The sequence below is a fragment of the Equus caballus genome, chromosome 13 (genome assembly GCF_041296265.1).
Source record: "Equus caballus isolate H_3958 breed thoroughbred chromosome 13, TB-T2T, whole genome shotgun sequence".
Classification (NCBI taxonomy): Eukaryota; Metazoa; Chordata; class Mammalia; order Perissodactyla; family Equidae; genus Equus; species Equus caballus.
This window is the reverse complement of record NC_091696.1, coordinates 6124104-6142498: the sequence shown is the minus strand read 5'-3', so window position 1 is coordinate 6142498 and position 18395 is coordinate 6124104. Positions and strand designations below refer to the sequence as shown.

Genomic DNA, 18395 nt, shown 5'->3' with positions numbered 1-18395 from the left:
TTATCAAAACTTAGAGATTCCAATCACCTGAGAAGATCTGTAAATTAGCATCTATTATTTTACTTAAAGAACAGCAGCAAAAAGTACAAATTTACCCAGTTTTATTCAAAGATATTTGCAAACAGGAAAAACGCTTACAATAAATGTAAGAAAATATTTAATAGTCTTAATACGTAAGAACTCATAAAACAGGTAAGGAAAACATCAAACTCCCAATGAGCAATGAAAAGAGACAGATAAGCAAGGAAAGAAACACAGACTGATAAACAGAAAACCAAGTCTAATTCAGGAAGAACGCAAGAATGAAAGCTTAATTCAAAACGTATTTTGTTTACCCTAGCACAAATTGAAACGGTCTGCAAAGCATTTCAGCGAAACAAATAGAGATGATGTTCTTAATCCGATCATAAAAATATAGTCAAAGTAAATGCTCAATGCTCAGTAAATGTTACCTACATGGCAGACACTACAAATAAAATACATTACCTGCAGGTCACACCAGCATCCCCTTCACAAAATTCCACACGAGATTTTTCAGATAGTGAGAGGAAAACTTAAGGCCAGAACAAAAGTTCATGAACTTTCCTACAGTCAGAAAACCCGAGTGGTGGGGCTGGAACATCGCCCCAGAGTTTCTGTCCCCAGAGCCCCGCTCTCACAGACACCAAATTACATGTTTCTATGCAGTGGAAAGCGACTTCATTAATGTCCACGCTAAGGATGGAACAGAGGACCCAGCCCGCTCAGCTGGTCTTTGCAAAAGGTGATTCTGGATCTCCACCGTAATTTTATCCTCCTGTCTCTGCAGCACCAGTGTGCAAGACTCCACTTTCACCACTTCAAGGCTGCACAGAAGCAGTGCTCTCTCATGCACACGCACATTTGTTAGTCTGAAATGCCCCCAAGTATTTTAGAAAAAGAACAAAAAACCTAAGCGGTCTAAAAAGTCAGTATCCTTTCTTCCTCTACCACGTGGAGGACACATAAAAAGAACACAAGGGAAAGACTTACTGTTCTTGTCTCGCTGTCCTCGCGCTCAGGATTGACCTTCACAGCAATTGTCGTGATCATACCAACCATTTCCGGGGGAGGGACTGTGTTCTCGGGGATCACCTGAGGGTTCTCGAAGTAGCGGTTCTACAGAAACAGAACAGAAATCACTGCTGCTAAGGTCCAACGCGATATTCCTTAGTAAAATACGCCTGACGTGGAGGAAGAAACCACCTGTTCTTCACGTGTACACGGCACCAATCCCACAGCACCTGGGGTCCTCTTTATTCAGGACCAGAAAGACAACATGACAGAGGCAACATTCGCCACCTCTGACAACGAAAGACAAAAACTTGTCCAAAGTATTTCCTCCTCCGCCTTTCTGGCTGATGCAAGATGAAATGCGTACCATACAACATTAGTACCTCTGCGAGGCAGGGGAGAATGTACCCCATGCCTCTAGTGAGAAGAAACTGGGAGGTAGTCCCTACTGAATTAACTTCCTAACAGTCTCCTACAGAGAGACCAAAGATGGCACATGAGACATTTGTAAAAGCCAGGACCTCACTGTCATCCTTAGTTCTCAACGGAATCTGGGCTTCACGTTCAACAAGACACGTTCTTATGAACAGCCTAAGGCTCTGACTGAAATGGTAGATGACGTGACTTGATAACTTGGAACACAATTAGTTTTAAGTTTTATCCATTATTAGATGAAAATCCTTAAAATACCAAAAAGAGTCAATTTTACCATATGTTAATTTAAAAAAAATGTTTAAGCTTAAAGAAAGCTTTAAAATAAAAACTCTGACATAAATTTATGCACAATGATTTTTACTCTACCATTATTTGTGACAGTAAAGAACTGAAAGTCAGGAAAACAAGCAAAAGGGAGATGGTCAAGGCACATGCATACAATACGACAATTAGGGGGTCACCAAGAGTTATGACTCAGAAGTCTGGGAAGATGTTCTAAACTGGTCATAGTCATTCTTCTAAAGAGTGAGAATAAGATGGGAGGACGCCCCTCTCCCACGCCACACACTTTAATATTGGTGGCAGTGGTTGGAAAGAGTTCTTTCAATATCGGAAAGACTTTAATGACACAGAAAAATGCTGAAATATACCACCTCCCCGGCAGGCTTCAAGACTGTGGGCACAGCCACCTTTAAAAAGCACAAATTGAAACGCAAAACAAAACCTCAACATCAGCGGTTCCCACAAGCGAGAGAACTATAATTGATTTTCTGTTTTTGCAAAATTTCTACAATAAGAATATACCGCTTTTATGTTAAAAACAAAATATTTAATCTAAACAGTGAAAGCAAGAGAACTCTTTTTTAATGGGTGATTTATCAACCTAGATTCTGACAATCACTAAATATTCCCCATTCCAGAACTAGCATCCTCCCAATTACTCCTTCAACCCAAGTGTTGGGTTCCTTCAATCCAAATTCCCCTCAGAATGGGAAAGTAATAAATATACGTAATAAATTCAAATAGTATTGAAGACATACCACTACTTTTGGAAGCTCCTTGTAAATCTGTTTCACAAAATCCAAAAAATGATGAATCTAAAAAGAAAACAGACAAGATATTTATAAACAGAAAATCCTTATAATAAATAAGAAAAATATTAAAGTATCAATATATAAGAACTCATAAAGCAGGTAAGAAAAATGTCAGACTCAAAGAACAAATAGGTAATGAATGTGAACAGACGGAAAAAAGAAATACAAATGACTGATAAACGGAAAACAAATTTTTAATTCAGGAAGAGCAAAGCAAGAAAAACTTAAATAAATGCCCCCCCCCAGTTTTTTGCTGAGGAAGACTGGCCCTGAGCTAACATCTATGCCAATCTTCTTCTACTTTGTATGTGGGTCACCACAACAGCATGGCTGCCAACGAGTGGTGTAGGCCCACACCCAGGAACTGAACTTGGGCCCCCGAAGCAGAGCATGCCAAACTTAACCACTAGGCCATGGGGCCAGCCCCAATAAATGCCACTTTTTGCCTTTCAAAAAGTAATAGTACATCATGCTGGAGAGAGTGCAACAAGAAGGGGATTCATGCACTAAGGGAGGCATAAACTGCTGAAATCTTTCTGGAAGTCAATTTAACAATACATATCAGAGGCATTAAAACACCTTTGACGTGATAATTCTATTTCTACAAACCCAGTCTATGAAATAATTTGTACTATAAACAGATGTTCAGTAATAGTCATAAAATAAAAATTTTGAAACATCTTAAATATGCAAAAATAAGAGCACCCAAATGAAAGACTATTATGCACCCATTAAAAACTAACTTCATAAAGAATTTCTTATGATTGGGAAAATGCTTACATATAATGGGAAAGGAAACAACCAGGACATAAAATGTCATATAGGGTATTATTGCAATTACGTAGAAAACACATAACGTGGGAAAAAGGAAAGGAAATCACCAAGACATTAAATACTGTTTCAAGGTGGAAGGAATTCTACTTCACTGTCACGCTTTTAATTTCCAAATAACCTACGACAGGCATTTACTAAGGTCATCATCAGACAAGATACTGTCTTAATTATGGCTGGCATAGAACATTTAACGCTTACTCTGTAGGTGCCAATCACTGGCTGAGAACTTTAACTTTCATATTTAATTCTTCAAGTGATCTTTGAGGATATACTGTGATTGTCCCCACTTAACGGAAAAGGCTCCAAAACCCTATAAGTTTCCCAATGTCGCACAGCTGCTGAATTGTACAGCTGAGATTCAAAGCCAGCTCTGACTTCGGAAGCCACATCTTAACCCCTGTAGATCATAAAATGACCAGAGCCTCTGGCACATAAGACATGTAAATACTAGCACCACCCGAACAGCCCTGCCGGCTTGGTCGGTTAACACATTTTAACTACTGAACAAATTCAGTGAAATATTCACACACACATTCAAAATAAAAAAGGGAACTGTTAAAGTAATAAGGAATTTCTCACAACTTAGCCTATATTTTTTCTACGCTTGAAAGCAGCAGGTGTTCCGTCAGCTCTAAAAGGGAGCAAAAAATTTACACAGCAGAAGAAACTTGTTGGCATGCTTTATACATGCTATCAGGATAAACACTTACCTCTTGTGTGATGGGTGGCCTGAACTGTTTGTGTAGCTCAATAATTATCCTTAAACAAATAAGAACATTTTCTTCATTTTCCGTCTTTAAAAAAAAAAAAAATTGAAAAAAAAGTTACACTTCTGAGGACTTATTGTAATCTAAAGATTAAAGGCTATTTTCTAAGCATTTTTCTGTATATCCACCTCCATCAACCAACTTAGATTTGATTTGTTGAACATTCATAACCCCACAGAACACAGCCGTCCCAGACAGGAAGCTTTCGTGGGCTCTGGTGGACTATCCCAGGGAATCCCACCAGTGAGTTCTGGAGAGCAACGCTCTGATGAGTTATTTATGGCAAGTCAGAGCACAAACTAATGTCTTAATGGCCCAACTGACACTTTTCGTTGCTTGAAAATATTGCCAAAAGGACAGTTACGGAGCACCTACCGCACACGAGACTCTATGCTCAACACTTTCTGAAACGCTCTGAGTGGGGAGGTGCCATTCACACTTTACCTATGAGGATGGTAAGGCTCAGAGGAAGTGAGCAACGTGGCCAACATGACACAGCTAGTAAACGGCAGAGCCACGATCTGAATCCAACTCCAGCCCCATCCCAAGCTCATCTTTCCAGGGGTACTTAATAGGTACCACACAGATGCACCCCGAGAACGAGAAACTCTTTATGAGCATATTCTGTGCTTGACACACACAAAACTAGAAAGCCCGAAACCAAAGAACCCCGCACTCTGAGTCTGTCACCCACCACCGAACTCACTTTCCAAGACTCACTTTTCACTACTCAATTCCCCACTGTCACCCACCACCGAACTCACTTTCCAAGACTCACTTTTCACTACTCAATTCCCCACTGACTCAAAAAAACAATCTTCAATTAATAACCTTTAATTTGGTTGGCAAAATGGGGGAAAAGAGACATTACGAAATTTTTACTCCTGTGAATCAGAATTTTAGTGAAAGGGAAACAACTGTGTAATGCTGGATTTTACAATAAGAAAGTCACTGGAAGTTTTGCTCATGGCTCAATAACAAGAATCTTCAAAGGTTACCTCCAAAAAGCGAAACATCACGGACAAAACATTTTTTGTATGAGGACGAAGATGTTCATTGGTTGGTATCCTATGAATTATTTCGAGAACTAGCTTCCGCAGTTGCTGGTGGAAAAAAATTAAAAATGTAAATATAAAATCCTTCCAAGGGTTCCAAAGTAATTCTTTCCCATTCTACGAGTGTCACACAGCTGCTTGTCTCTTGCACTGGTCACCACCACACTACAAGACGGATCCAGTTTTAGAAACAGTCCTGTAAATTATTCAAATGTAATCCAAAGCGTGCACCGCAAACCATTACTTTCAATATTTCTACAACTGTGTACCAGATCAAGTAAGCCAAATTTTTCCTTTCACACCTTACCAGTACTGCCAGCAGGACACTGCTGTGTGGACGTGAAGTGGATTTCAGACAAAGAGCAAAACACAAACTAACTTTGTGTGAGGCTGCCCTTCATAATCTCAGTTTAGCTCCTAGACTGCTCTCTCCAAGCACCTCGGGCCCAAGGACTAATTACATCAGAAGCTGTACTAAGCTTTCACGATTCTCTCCAGGGAGCTGACAACTAAAGAGCACGTCAAATACGTAAGATCTTGAACTGATAGAACACAAAAATGCTTTATTTAGCAATCAGCTTTCACTGGTATTATGGTAATTTTTTTAGAAGTTATTTTTAAGAGAGACATGATGAAATACAGAAAAAAATGGTATAACGGGACTGTTTTAAAATGATCAAGGTGAGGAGAGGATGCAAAGAGTGGGTGGGGATATAGATAAAAGAAAACTGGCCGTGAGCTACGAGAACTGAAAGTGACAAGAGTAGAGGTAGGCACTAGGTGTGGGGAGGGTCCTTAAACTGTCATTTCTTTGTATGTAAGTGAATTCCTCTATAATTAATAGTGTACACACACGTCAGGGGTCAGCAAATGTGAATAATCTAAATTATAAAAAGATGACCTAGACAAAATAAAACCGAGACATTTAACTGAGGAGGCAAAGTTATCCTTACGCGACAAAATCTCTTTCATCTTTAAGTGGAACTGTAAGTTTTCTGAGTTGTTTGAATTCATAAATGCTTGCAATTCTAGAGCACAACTTTTTTTTCTCATTGATACTTTTGAACAGATTACCTGGGCTGGTTTCTCCTGAAGAAACTGAACTTCTCCATCTTGAAGAAACGTAAGAAATCGAGGGATGATATGTTCGAGGAATGTAGAATATTGAGGAGATGACGTCACATTCTAATCATGCAAAAGTAAAAGAAAACCTCATTGTGTACATATTTTCATTTCAAATTCACATATTATAATAACCTCAAAAGAATATAAAACAGAGCCAACAGTAGGTTCTTAATAGTTTTAGATGCTTTCGTGATAATGTAGTTTTAAATAAATTAGGATGATTGTTGCTTCTGAAATCCAATTCAAGAGAACTAAATGCTCAAATTTCCCGTTGGAACTAGAAATACTAATGCTGTGGAAAACGCTGAACCTGCAGCCCGTTCTAGGCCGCTCTGCAGCTCTCTTAAGTAAGAGACCACTGAAAAGTCATTTAGCTTCTAGACCTTACTCTTTTCATTTGGAAAATCAAGAGTCTAAACAAAACTGACACCTTCTTCCAATCTGAAAAATCTAACATGGGGCCGGCCCCGTGGCTGAGTGGTTGAAGTTCTGCACGTTCCACTTCAGTGGCCTGGGTTTGTGGGTTTGGATCTTGGGCACCAACCTACTCCATTCATCAGCCATGCTGTGGAGGCATCCCACATACCAAATACAGGAAGACTGGCACAGGTGTTAGCTCAGGGATAATCTTCCTCAAGCAAAGAAAAAAGAAAAAAGGAAGACTGGCAACGGATGTTAGCTCAGGGCAAATCTTCCTCAAAAAAAAAAAAAAATCTAGGAGGCCAGCCCCATGGCCGAGTGGTTAAGTTCATGCATTCTGCTTCAGTGGCCCAGGGTTTTGCCGGTTCAGATCCTGGGTGCAGACAAGGCACCTCTCATCAGGCCACGCTGAGGCGGCGTCCCACATACCACAACTAGAAGGACCCACAACTAAAAAAAAATACACAACTATGTACTGAGGGGATTTGGGGAGTAAAAGGAAAAATAAAATCTTAAAAAACAAATCTAATGTATTTAATTAGATCTACATGATATAGATTATAATCTAATTTAATCCATTACTTATCCCAGCACTGATTTTAAAAGGAGAACAGAAAATGAAACTATAGCTTGGGGATAGTAAAGTGGCTACTAGTGCAGTTTCTGGATCCCACTTAGCAAGTGTAAACCCTGGACAGTTAAGCTCTCTTTGCCTCAGTATCCCACTGTTAAGAGAGGATAATACCATTTCCTGCCTTATGTAACCATGTAAAGATTACATCAGTCAATACACATAAAACTTACAGCACAGTCTATGGCAAACGCCCAACAGAAGTTATCTGATATTATTAGAGTACCTATGTGCTAAACACTGTGCTCTGTGCTTTTTCTTCCTTCTCACTTGGTCCTCATCACAACCCTAAGGTAAGTATTAACCCCACTTCACAGATAAAGAGGCTCAGAGAGGTTAAAAACGAGAAGTTTTGGAAGTGTATTCAAATTGAGTGTATCTAACACCCAAGTCCTTTTCCCCTTTTAACACCTCATTCAACAAGTATTTATTGAGCTCCTATCCTGTGCTCAACTGGCTCAAAATGAGGAAGAAAGCTGATCCAATCCATGCCCTCAAAGATGGGGAGGCAGCAACGCGGTGAGGAAGACAGACATCAAGAAAGGAACTCAGGACACAGAATCATGATGGATGAAGCACTAGCAAGTGCGGGAACACCTAACAACTGGATCCAGTTTACGGGAGGGAACCAGTGGCAGAGACTGCCTTCCTGAAGCGGAGACGTTTATATGAAAACCCAAAGGCTAGTGGGAGTAAACCATGCGAAAAAGTGGAGAAGAAGAAGGTTCTAAGAAAAGCATACGCAAAGGCACAAAATGATGAGAAAGCATGAGTGTAAAAGGCAGGGATGGGAGTCTGAGAGAAAGGAGTGAAACTTCCACTATCGTGAGTCTGACAGACTGGTGAGATGAGGCATCTGGGCAGCTAGATGTATGCGGAGCTCCAGGCACTGATCTGGGCTGAAAATAAAGATGTGGGATTGTCTGTTATACAAGATAATCTTAGAAGACGAGTCTATCAAGGAAGACAAAGAGAAACAGGCAAAAACCAGCAAAGAACGTGGTACCTCAGGAACAGAGAAAGAAAGTTCTGCAATTTTGGGAATATGCACCGAGCATCGGTCTTCCAGGGCTAACCTGGTGCACAATTCTAGGGGCTCCATTTGCACAACATGGTCAGGAAGGCACCCCCAGAAGTTGTGCAGGATCTCCACAAAGTCTCCCCAAGTAGACTGATTCCATAGCCTTCAAAACCTCTGAGTTTCAAATTTCTCTAGTAAAAAAGGTTCACTCAACAAGCTGCCTGGCTATTCCGCCAGTATTTCAACTCAGCCCCCAGCTTTTTGATCCACATGAATCTTGCAAGTCACTTCTAACTTGAAGGTTTCTTGATTTTCTGTCCTGAAAAACGGTCCGTATGATATTTACTTAGCCTAGAATCTCACCCCATAGTGGTTAGTGAAATGAATTTCTAAGACTCCTGAAATCGCTGGGATTTTTTAAGTTTCACGCACTTCGTTTAAATATTTTTTTCTGGAGTGGTAGTGGTGGGAATTTAGAATTACCATGGTCACGCTAGTATTTAATTCTCTGAAGGACTTAGTGACCTGAATTCCATTTAAGGTAAATGTCTACATCATACAGATTTCAAAAGTCACTCTTTGGAGAAGCCCCAAGTAGACTGCTTCACCAACTTTCAACCCCGCTAATTGAATCAATGCCCCTGAGACCAAAGCCAGGCATTAACTTGCTAACTGCCAGGCTGTGAACAGCAGAGGAGGGGTCAGACACTTCATTCAGAGAGCCCCACGTCCACACTCAAGGCCTGGCGACGTGCTTGCTCCTGCGGGTTCACAGGCAGCTCTGCGACTTCAGCTTCTCAAAGAAAGCTGGGAGGGCGACAGGTCCCTCCTGTCAGTTCTTCTGACGAGATGGAGAATGCACGCCTATCCTGCTCCACCTCCCGCCTCTTTTTTGAGTTTCTTTTTTTTTAACAGCTTGCGTTAGCAGTTTGGGCAGAAGACAGCTCTTTAGCTCAAGCTCTAAATATCTCAGGATTTTGTTCCAGCTCAGTTCAAGGCAACAAGTCCTTGAACACTATTTAAAACGAAACAAAAAAACCTGCCAAATGAAAATACCACCCATTACTACAGACAGTAGGGTGTCTGATTCAACCTTATTAGCATTTATTTAATGTTTACTAATTCAAATGACCGTGCCAGAGGCTAAGAAACATTTTATCTATTGTTCTTAATCACATTAACTCTGTAAGAAAGATTTTATCCTCCCCACATTCAAAATAAGGAAGTGACTCTCTCTTCTCCCTGTGAGACTAACGGGCACCAGACTAACCATAAGGTTGGACAACACATCAGAGAACAGTTTTCAGGTGCTGGACAAGAGGCAGTGGGTGACCACGATCTCCACGAAAAGGGGAATTCACCAGCTGAGCCCCATGATCCCCGTGGCCTTCTGCCTAGGTACGATTTCCCAGCTGGGGCTCAGCAGGCTGGGGCCCAAGGAGAGCATGGCAGTCTTGCCGAGCTGAGGAGGAAATCCCAGAGTTCAGGGCAGCTGAACTGGCTGGAATCTGCAGGGCAGAGCCCTAGGAAAAAAAGAATCACAGAGCGGGTAGGGGTTTTCTCCCACGTGTCCTTGAGGGCTGGGCTGCACATGATGTAAGGCAGCCTCCTGCCACTCGAGGCCTACCAGAGAGTGCGGCATTGGGACTGCGAGCCAAACGGAGATATCCGAGGTCTAGCAATGGTAGAGGATGTTGGGGTTCTAGCCTAGCCACAGTTCAAAGACCTTCTTAACACCCTGATAATACCCCAGACATCCAGCCGAGGAGGACCATTTCCTAGAGAAAGGCCGATTTTAGACCTGTCGCAACAAAGCCTAAAATGGACCTGTGATGAGATCCACAGGAGACAGGCTGGATCCCACCAAGCTGGAGGGACGTGGGAAACACCTTGGCGTTCCCACAGATCCTCCCTACACAGCATAAAACCAGGCCTCCCCAAGCTCAGTGAGATCAGTCAGCAACCGTCAACTACAATACAAACAGCAATGCTCTTTAGAGGAAGATAACGGAATCCAGGGTCCCTACATTTCACCAACAATGTTCAGGATAGGATCAAACACTATAAGATACGCAAAGAAGCAGAAAAATGTGACCCACAGTCAACAGAAATCAAACTTTATAGAGCCCCAATGTTGTATTTAGCAAATAAAGACTTTAAAGGAGTCACTATAAACGTGTTCAAAGAATAAAAGGAAAATATGGTCTTAATAAATAAAGATAGGGCATCTCCGCAGAGAAATGAAATCTAAAAAGAACCAATGGAAATTCTAGAACTGAAAGTACAATAACTGATATTTAAAAATACAAAAAATGTAAATGAACTGAAATTTAAAAATAACATCCCAGCAGACTGGGGATGATAAATAGTCAGTGAACCTGCGGCAGATCAAAGAATAAAGAGAAAAAAGATTGAAGAAAAATGAACAGCATCTGGGGGACATATGGGACAATATAAAACAGCAGAACGTGAGACCCAGAAGAGACAAACTGCTTGGTCAAGGTCGCAGAAGTTACAAGCCACAGAGCCCAAAATGACGTCCCACTCTTTCCACAGTAACATACCACCGATTACGTGAACACAACAGATTCAGAGCCAAAGTCTGAGTGAATCCTGAGTATATGCCTAAAAGAGCTGCCATATCTAAAAATAAAAAACTGTTCAACAACCGAAAAAAAAAAGCAACATTCCTCAATATCGTTTGGCGTTCACATCACTAGCATAAAGAAGTTGGACAACACTGTGGACAAATTTTCAAATTTCAATGGTGAAACATAATAAATAACACCAACAAAGACAATGGTTTTTTAGTTGCTAGCAAAAAGACTGTCACAGAAACAATAAGAAAGGACACGAGAATATTTACCCCAAAATGAAAAGTATAAATATAAAGCCCATACCTCAAAATTTTCACTAACTTCTTGCATCATTTTTAACTTTGTTTCATCAGCTGCAAAACAAATCATCAAGTAATTGGAATGATGTTAAGGATGTTCCCAAAATTACTGGATTTGATAATTTAAGAGAAGCAATCAGATCTTATCAGTTTGACTGTCATGGTCCATCCAACAGAAGGCACATAACTAGCTCCCTACTAACAGTCACACACATTCATACTCCCAGACATACATGTGCATGCACAGACAAGGATACAGACACAGACATACACACACGCGTGCCTCTTTGGGGCTCCAGCCAGTAAAGCTCATCACTTTGCTTCTCCACAAGACAGTGAAAGGGGAAATTCGGACAAAAGTTAAGGTTACTGTTTATCTCAATGCGCATATTATTTCAACTGAGATCAATGAGTCTCATTAACGCATTTCTTAAGGACAAAAAGGATCAACTCACGTGTATTTACATCTGTGAGAGCTGCCACAAATTGAAGGTACTTTTTCATCAGAGTGGTTTGGTCAACCACAGTGGCCCCCTGCGTTGCAACAAATGCCATCCTTCTTTTGAGCTAGTTTGTTTCTCAAGAGAAAAGTATTAAGTCCATGAGTTCTCCCAGCCTGTGAAAAGAAGCATCTGGTCAGCCAGCTTCTTAACAGCACAGGCTCAGTCTCTACGAACATCTCACCAAAATGCCTGTGTTACTCTAAATACTTTTGCTTTAATCCAGGATACAACACTACTCCCTCTGCTTTTTTGAAAATAAAATTTACTTAAGTCCATTTGTCTATTAATTTCTAAACGTGAGTTTGACACACAGATCTCTTCTTTCCTACCGTCTGTCCTTCTCTCCCTAGGTCAGGGGTTCGCAAACTCTTCGTAAAGAGCCAGACAGTACATATTTCAGGCTTTGTGGTCTCAGTCACAAAGACTCAGCTCTGCCGTAGCCAGAAAACAGCCACAGACAACACATAGACGAACGAGTGTAGCTGTGATCCATAAAATCTTTATTTGTGGATACTGAAATGTGAATTTCATATAATTCTCAAGTATCATGAAACCATTCTTCTATTGACTTCTTCCCAACCATTTAAAAATGTAGAAACCATTCTCAGGTCATGGGCTGTATAAAAACAGGCAGCGGACTAGATCTGGCAACGTCTACCCTCTGTGCCTGGTTCTCAAACTTCAGTGTACATTAAGATCACCAGGAGCCAGAGGTGGACTCCCAAACACCACCCAGAGACTGGTTCAGGGAGGGGCCTGGGAAGCTGTAAATTTTGTTTGCGGCTGATACACAGTAGGCATTCAAAAGATGCTCCTAGAATGAATCAATAAATGCTTCAGGCTGATGACCACACTTTAAAAACTGCTTCTCCAGCTGACACACACAGGTTGCCTTGGCTTCTATTTTAAGAGCCCGCCGAAAAGCGTCGGGAGCACCTGGAGAAATTGCTTTTACCCATCTTCCTTGTCTACATAACCGCCTAATTTCACTCTGCATTAAGAGGCAGTTTCACGACTGAACTTTCTCCTCTCTGTAACAGACACACCAACAACCCTTCTGCAGGGCCTTTCAAGACCTCCCTGCCGGATGCGCTGCAGCTCACATTTCTGCCCCAGGCGATGGGGACACCCTGACGCTCAAAGCCACCCTTACGGAGACACCAGAAGCCCTTCTCCGATGCAGAGAGCACGCCCCACCGGAAGTCCCACTCCTCCCGCTCAGAGCAAGAAAAGCCACTACGGAGACCAAAGGGAGGGACCTGTCAGCCCTGCCGGATGACCTCACGACTGCTTCCTCTTTCAGGTCCCCCCCCCCACCCCCACCCAAACACCGAAGGCCCCGCATCCTCATCCCCATCCCCACCCCCGGGGACCCCAGAGTCAGGGTCACGGCCTCTCCCTGCTAAGAAACTTCCGGTCGGGCCCAAACTTTTTAAAGGCTCGGTGGACACCCCTTTGGCACCTTAGCCGTCAACTCTTCCGTGGCCCGGGGTCCCCAGAGGCCAGGCTCCACTTCTCCCCGGGCCTGCGGGGGCCCCCTAAACAGGGACGACGTCCCATCCCGCCCGGCCGGCGGAGGGCAGCTCGAAGACCCCCGGCCCGGCCTGCCCTCCGGCGAGCCCCGCGGCGCGGCCAGGTGGGAAGGCCGAAGCCGGGCCCCGCCCGCCGCGCCGAGTCTGAGGCGGCGCCGCCGGGCCAGAGGAGGCGCTGTCGTCGCCGCTACCTTCGCTCTCCGCGCCGGGCCGGGCGAGCCAGGGGCCTCCGTGGAGGCCAGGAGGGGCCGGGCCGGCCCGGGGGCGCCTCCGGGGGGTGGCGGCCCCCACCGCAAGCCCTACCTGCCGGCTCTCAAACGGCCCTCCGCTTCCCTCCTTTTGTCGCCGTCCCCGGACATCCAGCGCCCGCCTCCCAGGCCGGGCTACGGCTAGCGCCGAGGGCCAATCCCCGCGCCGCTCCGCCTCCGCCTCCCGGGGCTCCCCAGCCCGGCCCGGCAGCGGCGGGGATCTGCGGGCGGCCGCCCGGCCTGGGCCCCCGGGGGGGCTGGAGGGGCCCCGGGCGCTCGGAGCTCCGTCGTTCCGCGGAGCCGCCGCGCCGCAGAGGCCCCCCCCGCGCCCGGGCCCCGTTGCAGCCGTCGGGGCCGCGGCGCGCGCCTCCCGGGGCCGTTCCGCCCATGCCCCTCCGTGCCCGCCCGTGCTTACCCCGACCTCGGCGGCCGGCCTCCCGCAAGCCCGGCCCGCGCCCCTCGACGAAGCCCTCGCTGCAGCCGAGGCGCCGCGCGCAGGCCCGCCCCCGCTTAAAGCGGCCGCGCCCGCCGCCCGAGAACTGGGCCCCGGCGCGCCGCCCCCAAGTGGGTGCGGCCTGGGCGGGCGGCGGGAGCGGGGAGGGGCGTCTGCAGCCCCGGTGGGCCACCGGCCTTTAAACCTCCGCCTGCGTGGGCGGGGCCCCGCGGGGACGGAGGCGGGAGGCGCTAAGTGTCATTGATGGGGTTTCTTGGGCCCTAGACGTCCTGGCGGGAGCTAGGCCCCGGGAGGGAAGGTCGGGGGTTGCTGTGCGGCGGTGGGCACTGGAGGGGCTTCCCTAGTTGGCGACGGTCGGGCCCGGGTCCAGTCCAGCCCTGAACTGAACGTGGCAGGCTTGGTGAGTTTTCTCCCCGGCTGCTTTCCCGGGGGTCTTTCTAGCCTGGGAAGGGGGAGGAGGCAAGGAGGGTCATTGGGAAGGCGAAGGTAGCTCGAGACCCTGTAAGCGAAGGGAAGCCCTGGTGTTCTGCCTGGATGTGGCCGACCCGATCATTAGTTCGGCAGCTGCATCACTCCGAGGCTAGACCGCAGAGGACCACTTTCCTTGTCTGCTCCTACCCCGCGGGCAGATGCCTCGGGCTGGGCCAGAGCAGTGCTGAGACTGAGAGGGGATTGGGCAGAATGCCCTGATGCCCAGGGGAGATGGCATGGGCTGGACCAAGAGGCCCTAGAAGGGAAAAATACTGTCAGGCGTCACCTACAGACTCCATCTAAGATGGTGGTTAAATAGTGAGCCATTCCTGGTAACCCATGGTTACCATGTTAAATGGACAGAGTGTGAAATTGATGACCTGAGCCTTTCCTGGTAACCCATGGTTACCATGTTAAATGGACGGAGTGTGAAAGTGATGACCTGAGTACCTCTACCACTTCCAGGACCTGGCTCCACCTCCTACCCCTTCCTGTCTGTTCCTAACCCCAGCCCCATCATCACTAACTCTCTAAAATCTTTGTGTTCTTTTCCCAGACAGATACATTTCACACCCTGCAAAGAACAGAGCTTGCGATACCTGCAGATACTGTGCAGGAAAGGTGCCCTGTTGGGGAACAAACTTCTTGCTTATTTAAGGTTACCACTCAAGAACGAGCCTCCGCTGATGTGTTGGGATTGTAAGTGATGTATTTAGAGCCAGTTTTCTGTGCCTGGGAGAAATAAAATGGGTCAGAACACCCCTTCCCCTCTGGAAGACGTTGCCCACTTGCCAGAAAAATCCTCTCTGCTCCTTCTCCCCCCACCCCCCAAAAAAGTAGGAAGTCCAAAGTTGGAGAAGGTTGAAAAATTGGAGGGCTGTAATTGGTGTGCTGAGGTGGTTTTTAATATTGTTTCGGGGGTGGAGAAAAACCGGCAGTAGACAAATCTTTTGATAAGTTTCAGCTTAATTGCCTATGATAAAGACGTACTGTTAGGCCTAGCCCTAACATCCGGGAAATCTGTGCTCTTTCCCATGGCCTTAGCTTCTCCTAGCAAAGTACCCATCCCGCTGCTCTGATTTTTGCCTGTTTTCTTGTCTATCTCCTGAATTAGAAGTTGGGCACACTGCCAACGTCATCCCTATCAGGTAAATTAGATCACGCCCCTCTTCTGCTTAAAACCCCCCAAAGACTTTTCAGCTCATCCTCATTTCCACGCCCTGCATACCTCCCAACCTCGTTCTTCATGTTCCAGCCGCAGTGGCCTTGCTGTGCTTCATCCCTACCTAGGACCTCTGCAGCTACTTCTCCTGTCCGGAATGTTCATCTCTCAGAGGCAGAAAGCTGGCTCCTTGTCATCCTTGATGAGCTCAAATGTCACCTCCACAGATAGGCCTTCCTTAAGGCCCAGACTAAGAAAACCATTAGCCCCCACACCTCACTGTCTTTCATAATGCGGTATTTACCCCCAATAACCTCACAATGGGAAATTATTTATTGACTCATTTATCATCTGTCTCCCCTCCTGGACAGCAAGCTCCTTTTTAGTCTTTCTTTACCAATGTGTTCCCGTTGCCCATCGGGTGCTGTCTTCGTCTGCTAGAGGTACCAGGACAATGCACTGCAGGCTGGGTGACTTAAACAACAGGAATTTCTCTCTCACAGTTCTGGAAGCTAGAAGTCTGAGGTCAAGGGGCCGCTAAGGTAGGTTTCATTCTGACGCCTTTCGTCCTGGCGTGCAGGCGGCCGTCATATCACTGTGTGCTCACATGACCTCTTCTTCGTGCCCTTGAAGAGAGAGATCTCTGGTGTCTGTTCCTCTTCTTATAAGGACACCAGTCCTATTGGATCAGGGCCCCACCCTTATGACCTCATTTAACCTTAATTACCTCTTTAAAGGCTCTGTCTCCAAATACAGTCACACTGCGGGGTAGGGCTTCAGTATATGAATTTCTCCAGGGGCACAATTCAGTCCGTAAACAAATGTATAAATTCATACCCTGTTTGCAATAGTACTGTAGGAACCCGTCGGGCAGGATCAGTTGGAACACTGAAAAGGAGGATATAGGGAGCCCCAAAATATCCACTCTGGTGGGCATGAGCAGTACGGGCAGGTGGTCTCCACATGGAGTGGGTCAGGGCACGAGGCCCCAGCCTGGCCTTTTGAGAGCCACCAAGAGGCCATCCCCCTCCACTGTCCCCTGCTGTACTGGAGTTGCTGCTTACCTTTGCCTCAGCTGTTCGGCTTCTTGGAGGCCAGCCCTAGGGTTCCACACCTGCGAAGAAGCTTTCCCCATGATGAATTAGGAACCCAGCATCTTGTCCTCCCTAGGTCTCTTGTGGGTTTCAACAGGGTGAGTGGGTGAGTGGGTGAGTGGGTGTCCTGAGGTCTGAAAAAACTCCAGCTGCCCTGGCAGAGCCGACACCCCGGCCTGGAGCCGTGGTCAATTCAACAAAGGGATCGTGCGAACTCTCTTTTGCCCCCTCCAACCTACCATAGGCTTTAGCCCCCAAAGCCTCTCCAGAGTGGATCTGGGGTGGTTGTTATCTGCTCCGTTGCCCCCACTTCCCACAGTTACATTTCCAGGGCAGGACAATGCAACCCTAAGGCCGCTGCCCTTCTGTGACAAAAGGGAGATCTGATCATAGCACCTTGCTAGGACCAACAGACGGGCTACCCTGCTTTAGGAAGATTTTCAGTGACAAGAATTAACATCAAGACACGTGCTGTGAGAGCCTGAGGAGGGAAGGTTTCTGGGGAGGGGTGGCGGGGGGTTAGGGGGGGATGACACCCAAATCCTGGCCAACAGACAGGAATTAGGCAAAGAAGGGTCACATCAACATCAGCTTCAGGGTGGCCTTGCAGGTGGCTTCTGTGATCTAGAGAGGACTCTCTGTGGCTACTGTCAAATTATTATTCAATGTAATAAAGTTACACATTGAAAAACAATAAGTCTTGGGGCTGCCTGGTGGCGTAGTGGTTAAGTTCATGCGTTCCATTTCAGCAGCCTGTCAATGGCCCTGGGTTTGCAGGTTCAGATCCCGTGTGCAGACCTGTCAAGCCATACTGTGGCAGCATCCCACATACAAAATAGAGGAAGATGGGCACAGATGTTAGCTTAGGGCCAATCTTCCTCACCAAAAAAAAAAAAAAAAAAAAAGTCTTGCTATTTATGCATTTAGTACATTTTTTTAAATGTATCACTAACAACCAGACCGTTGAATAACGTTAAATAGTTAAATATTTGAAACTAAATTGATAATCTTAACATACTATTTTCTTCTCAAGCACAATTTTCTTCTTAATTTCTGCTGGACAAGCAGAACTCTCCCAAGCCCTTAAGCAATTGTAGTGAGGCCAGCCAGCACTGACTGAGTGCTTGCTATGCCCAGAGCACCGTTGTATGTATTAACTGATTTTCTCCTTACAACAGTCTCATGACACAGAGACTATTATTATTTCCATTTTAAAGAAAAGGGAACTGAGGCACAGAGAGGTAAGTGACTTTCCCAAGGTCATATAACTCTCAGGGCGAATCCAAAGGCTCCTGGGTCCTAGGCCTAGTGTTTGTTCCCATGATGGTGATTGATGCCATTGGGGAGTGACATCTGTCTGGCACTTTTAACTTTCCTGAGGGGCCTCACTCAGATCTGTGCCCCCTCCATTACAGTGAGATGGCAGGGCAGCCCACCAGGGCTCTGCCTTTAAAAGATGTCTTCACTCCCATCCGGAGGGTCCTGAAATTGTGGTCCATCAGCCATCAGGCTGGAGGAGGCATCCAACCTTCTCCCGCTGGGTGGGGTCCCTTGCCCAGGTATGCAGTAAAGCAGGAGCAGAACTGCGACCGGGACCCAGCTGCAGGTGTCCAGTCTTTAA

The 18395-nt window shown here is 45.8% G+C and overlaps 1 protein-coding gene and 1 non-coding gene across 23 annotated transcripts in view; both read right to left on the bottom strand.

Moving 5' to 3' along the window:
• The window catches only part of TRRAP (transformation/transcription domain associated protein), a 117395-nt gene extending 103246 nt beyond the window's left edge, over positions 1 to 14149 (bottom strand). For 12 of the 22 annotated variants that reach the window (XM_023655279.2, XM_070230716.1, XM_023655285.2 and 9 more), the window contains exons 1-8: positions 13649 to 13805; positions 11766 to 11926; positions 11315 to 11364; positions 6292 to 6402; positions 5161 to 5265; positions 4106 to 4189; positions 2508 to 2564; positions 1012 to 1137 (exon numbers count right to left, since the gene is read on the bottom strand). In XM_023655279.2, the coding sequence (XP_023511047.2) occupies positions 1012 to 1137; positions 2508 to 2564; positions 4106 to 4189; positions 5161 to 5265; positions 6292 to 6402; positions 11315 to 11364; positions 11766 to 11865 (633 nt within the window). In that variant the 5' untranslated portion in view covers positions 11866 to 11926; positions 13649 to 13805. Of the gene's footprint in view, positions 1 to 1011; positions 1138 to 2507; positions 2565 to 4105; positions 4190 to 5160; positions 5266 to 6291; positions 6403 to 11314; positions 11365 to 11765; positions 11927 to 13275; positions 13481 to 13536; positions 13555 to 13648; positions 13806 to 14008 lie in introns of those variants that run through there. The other 10 variants (XM_023655276.2, XM_023655283.2, XM_023655282.2 and 7 more) reach the window with 3 other exon arrangements.
• LOC138917222 (small nucleolar RNA ZL1) lies at positions 11440 to 11637 on the bottom strand. Its single transcript, XR_011424919.1, has one exon. It is a non-coding gene; the product is annotated as a small nucleolar RNA ZL1 (small nucleolar RNA).
• Positions 14150 to 18395: the final 4246 nt, after the last annotated feature.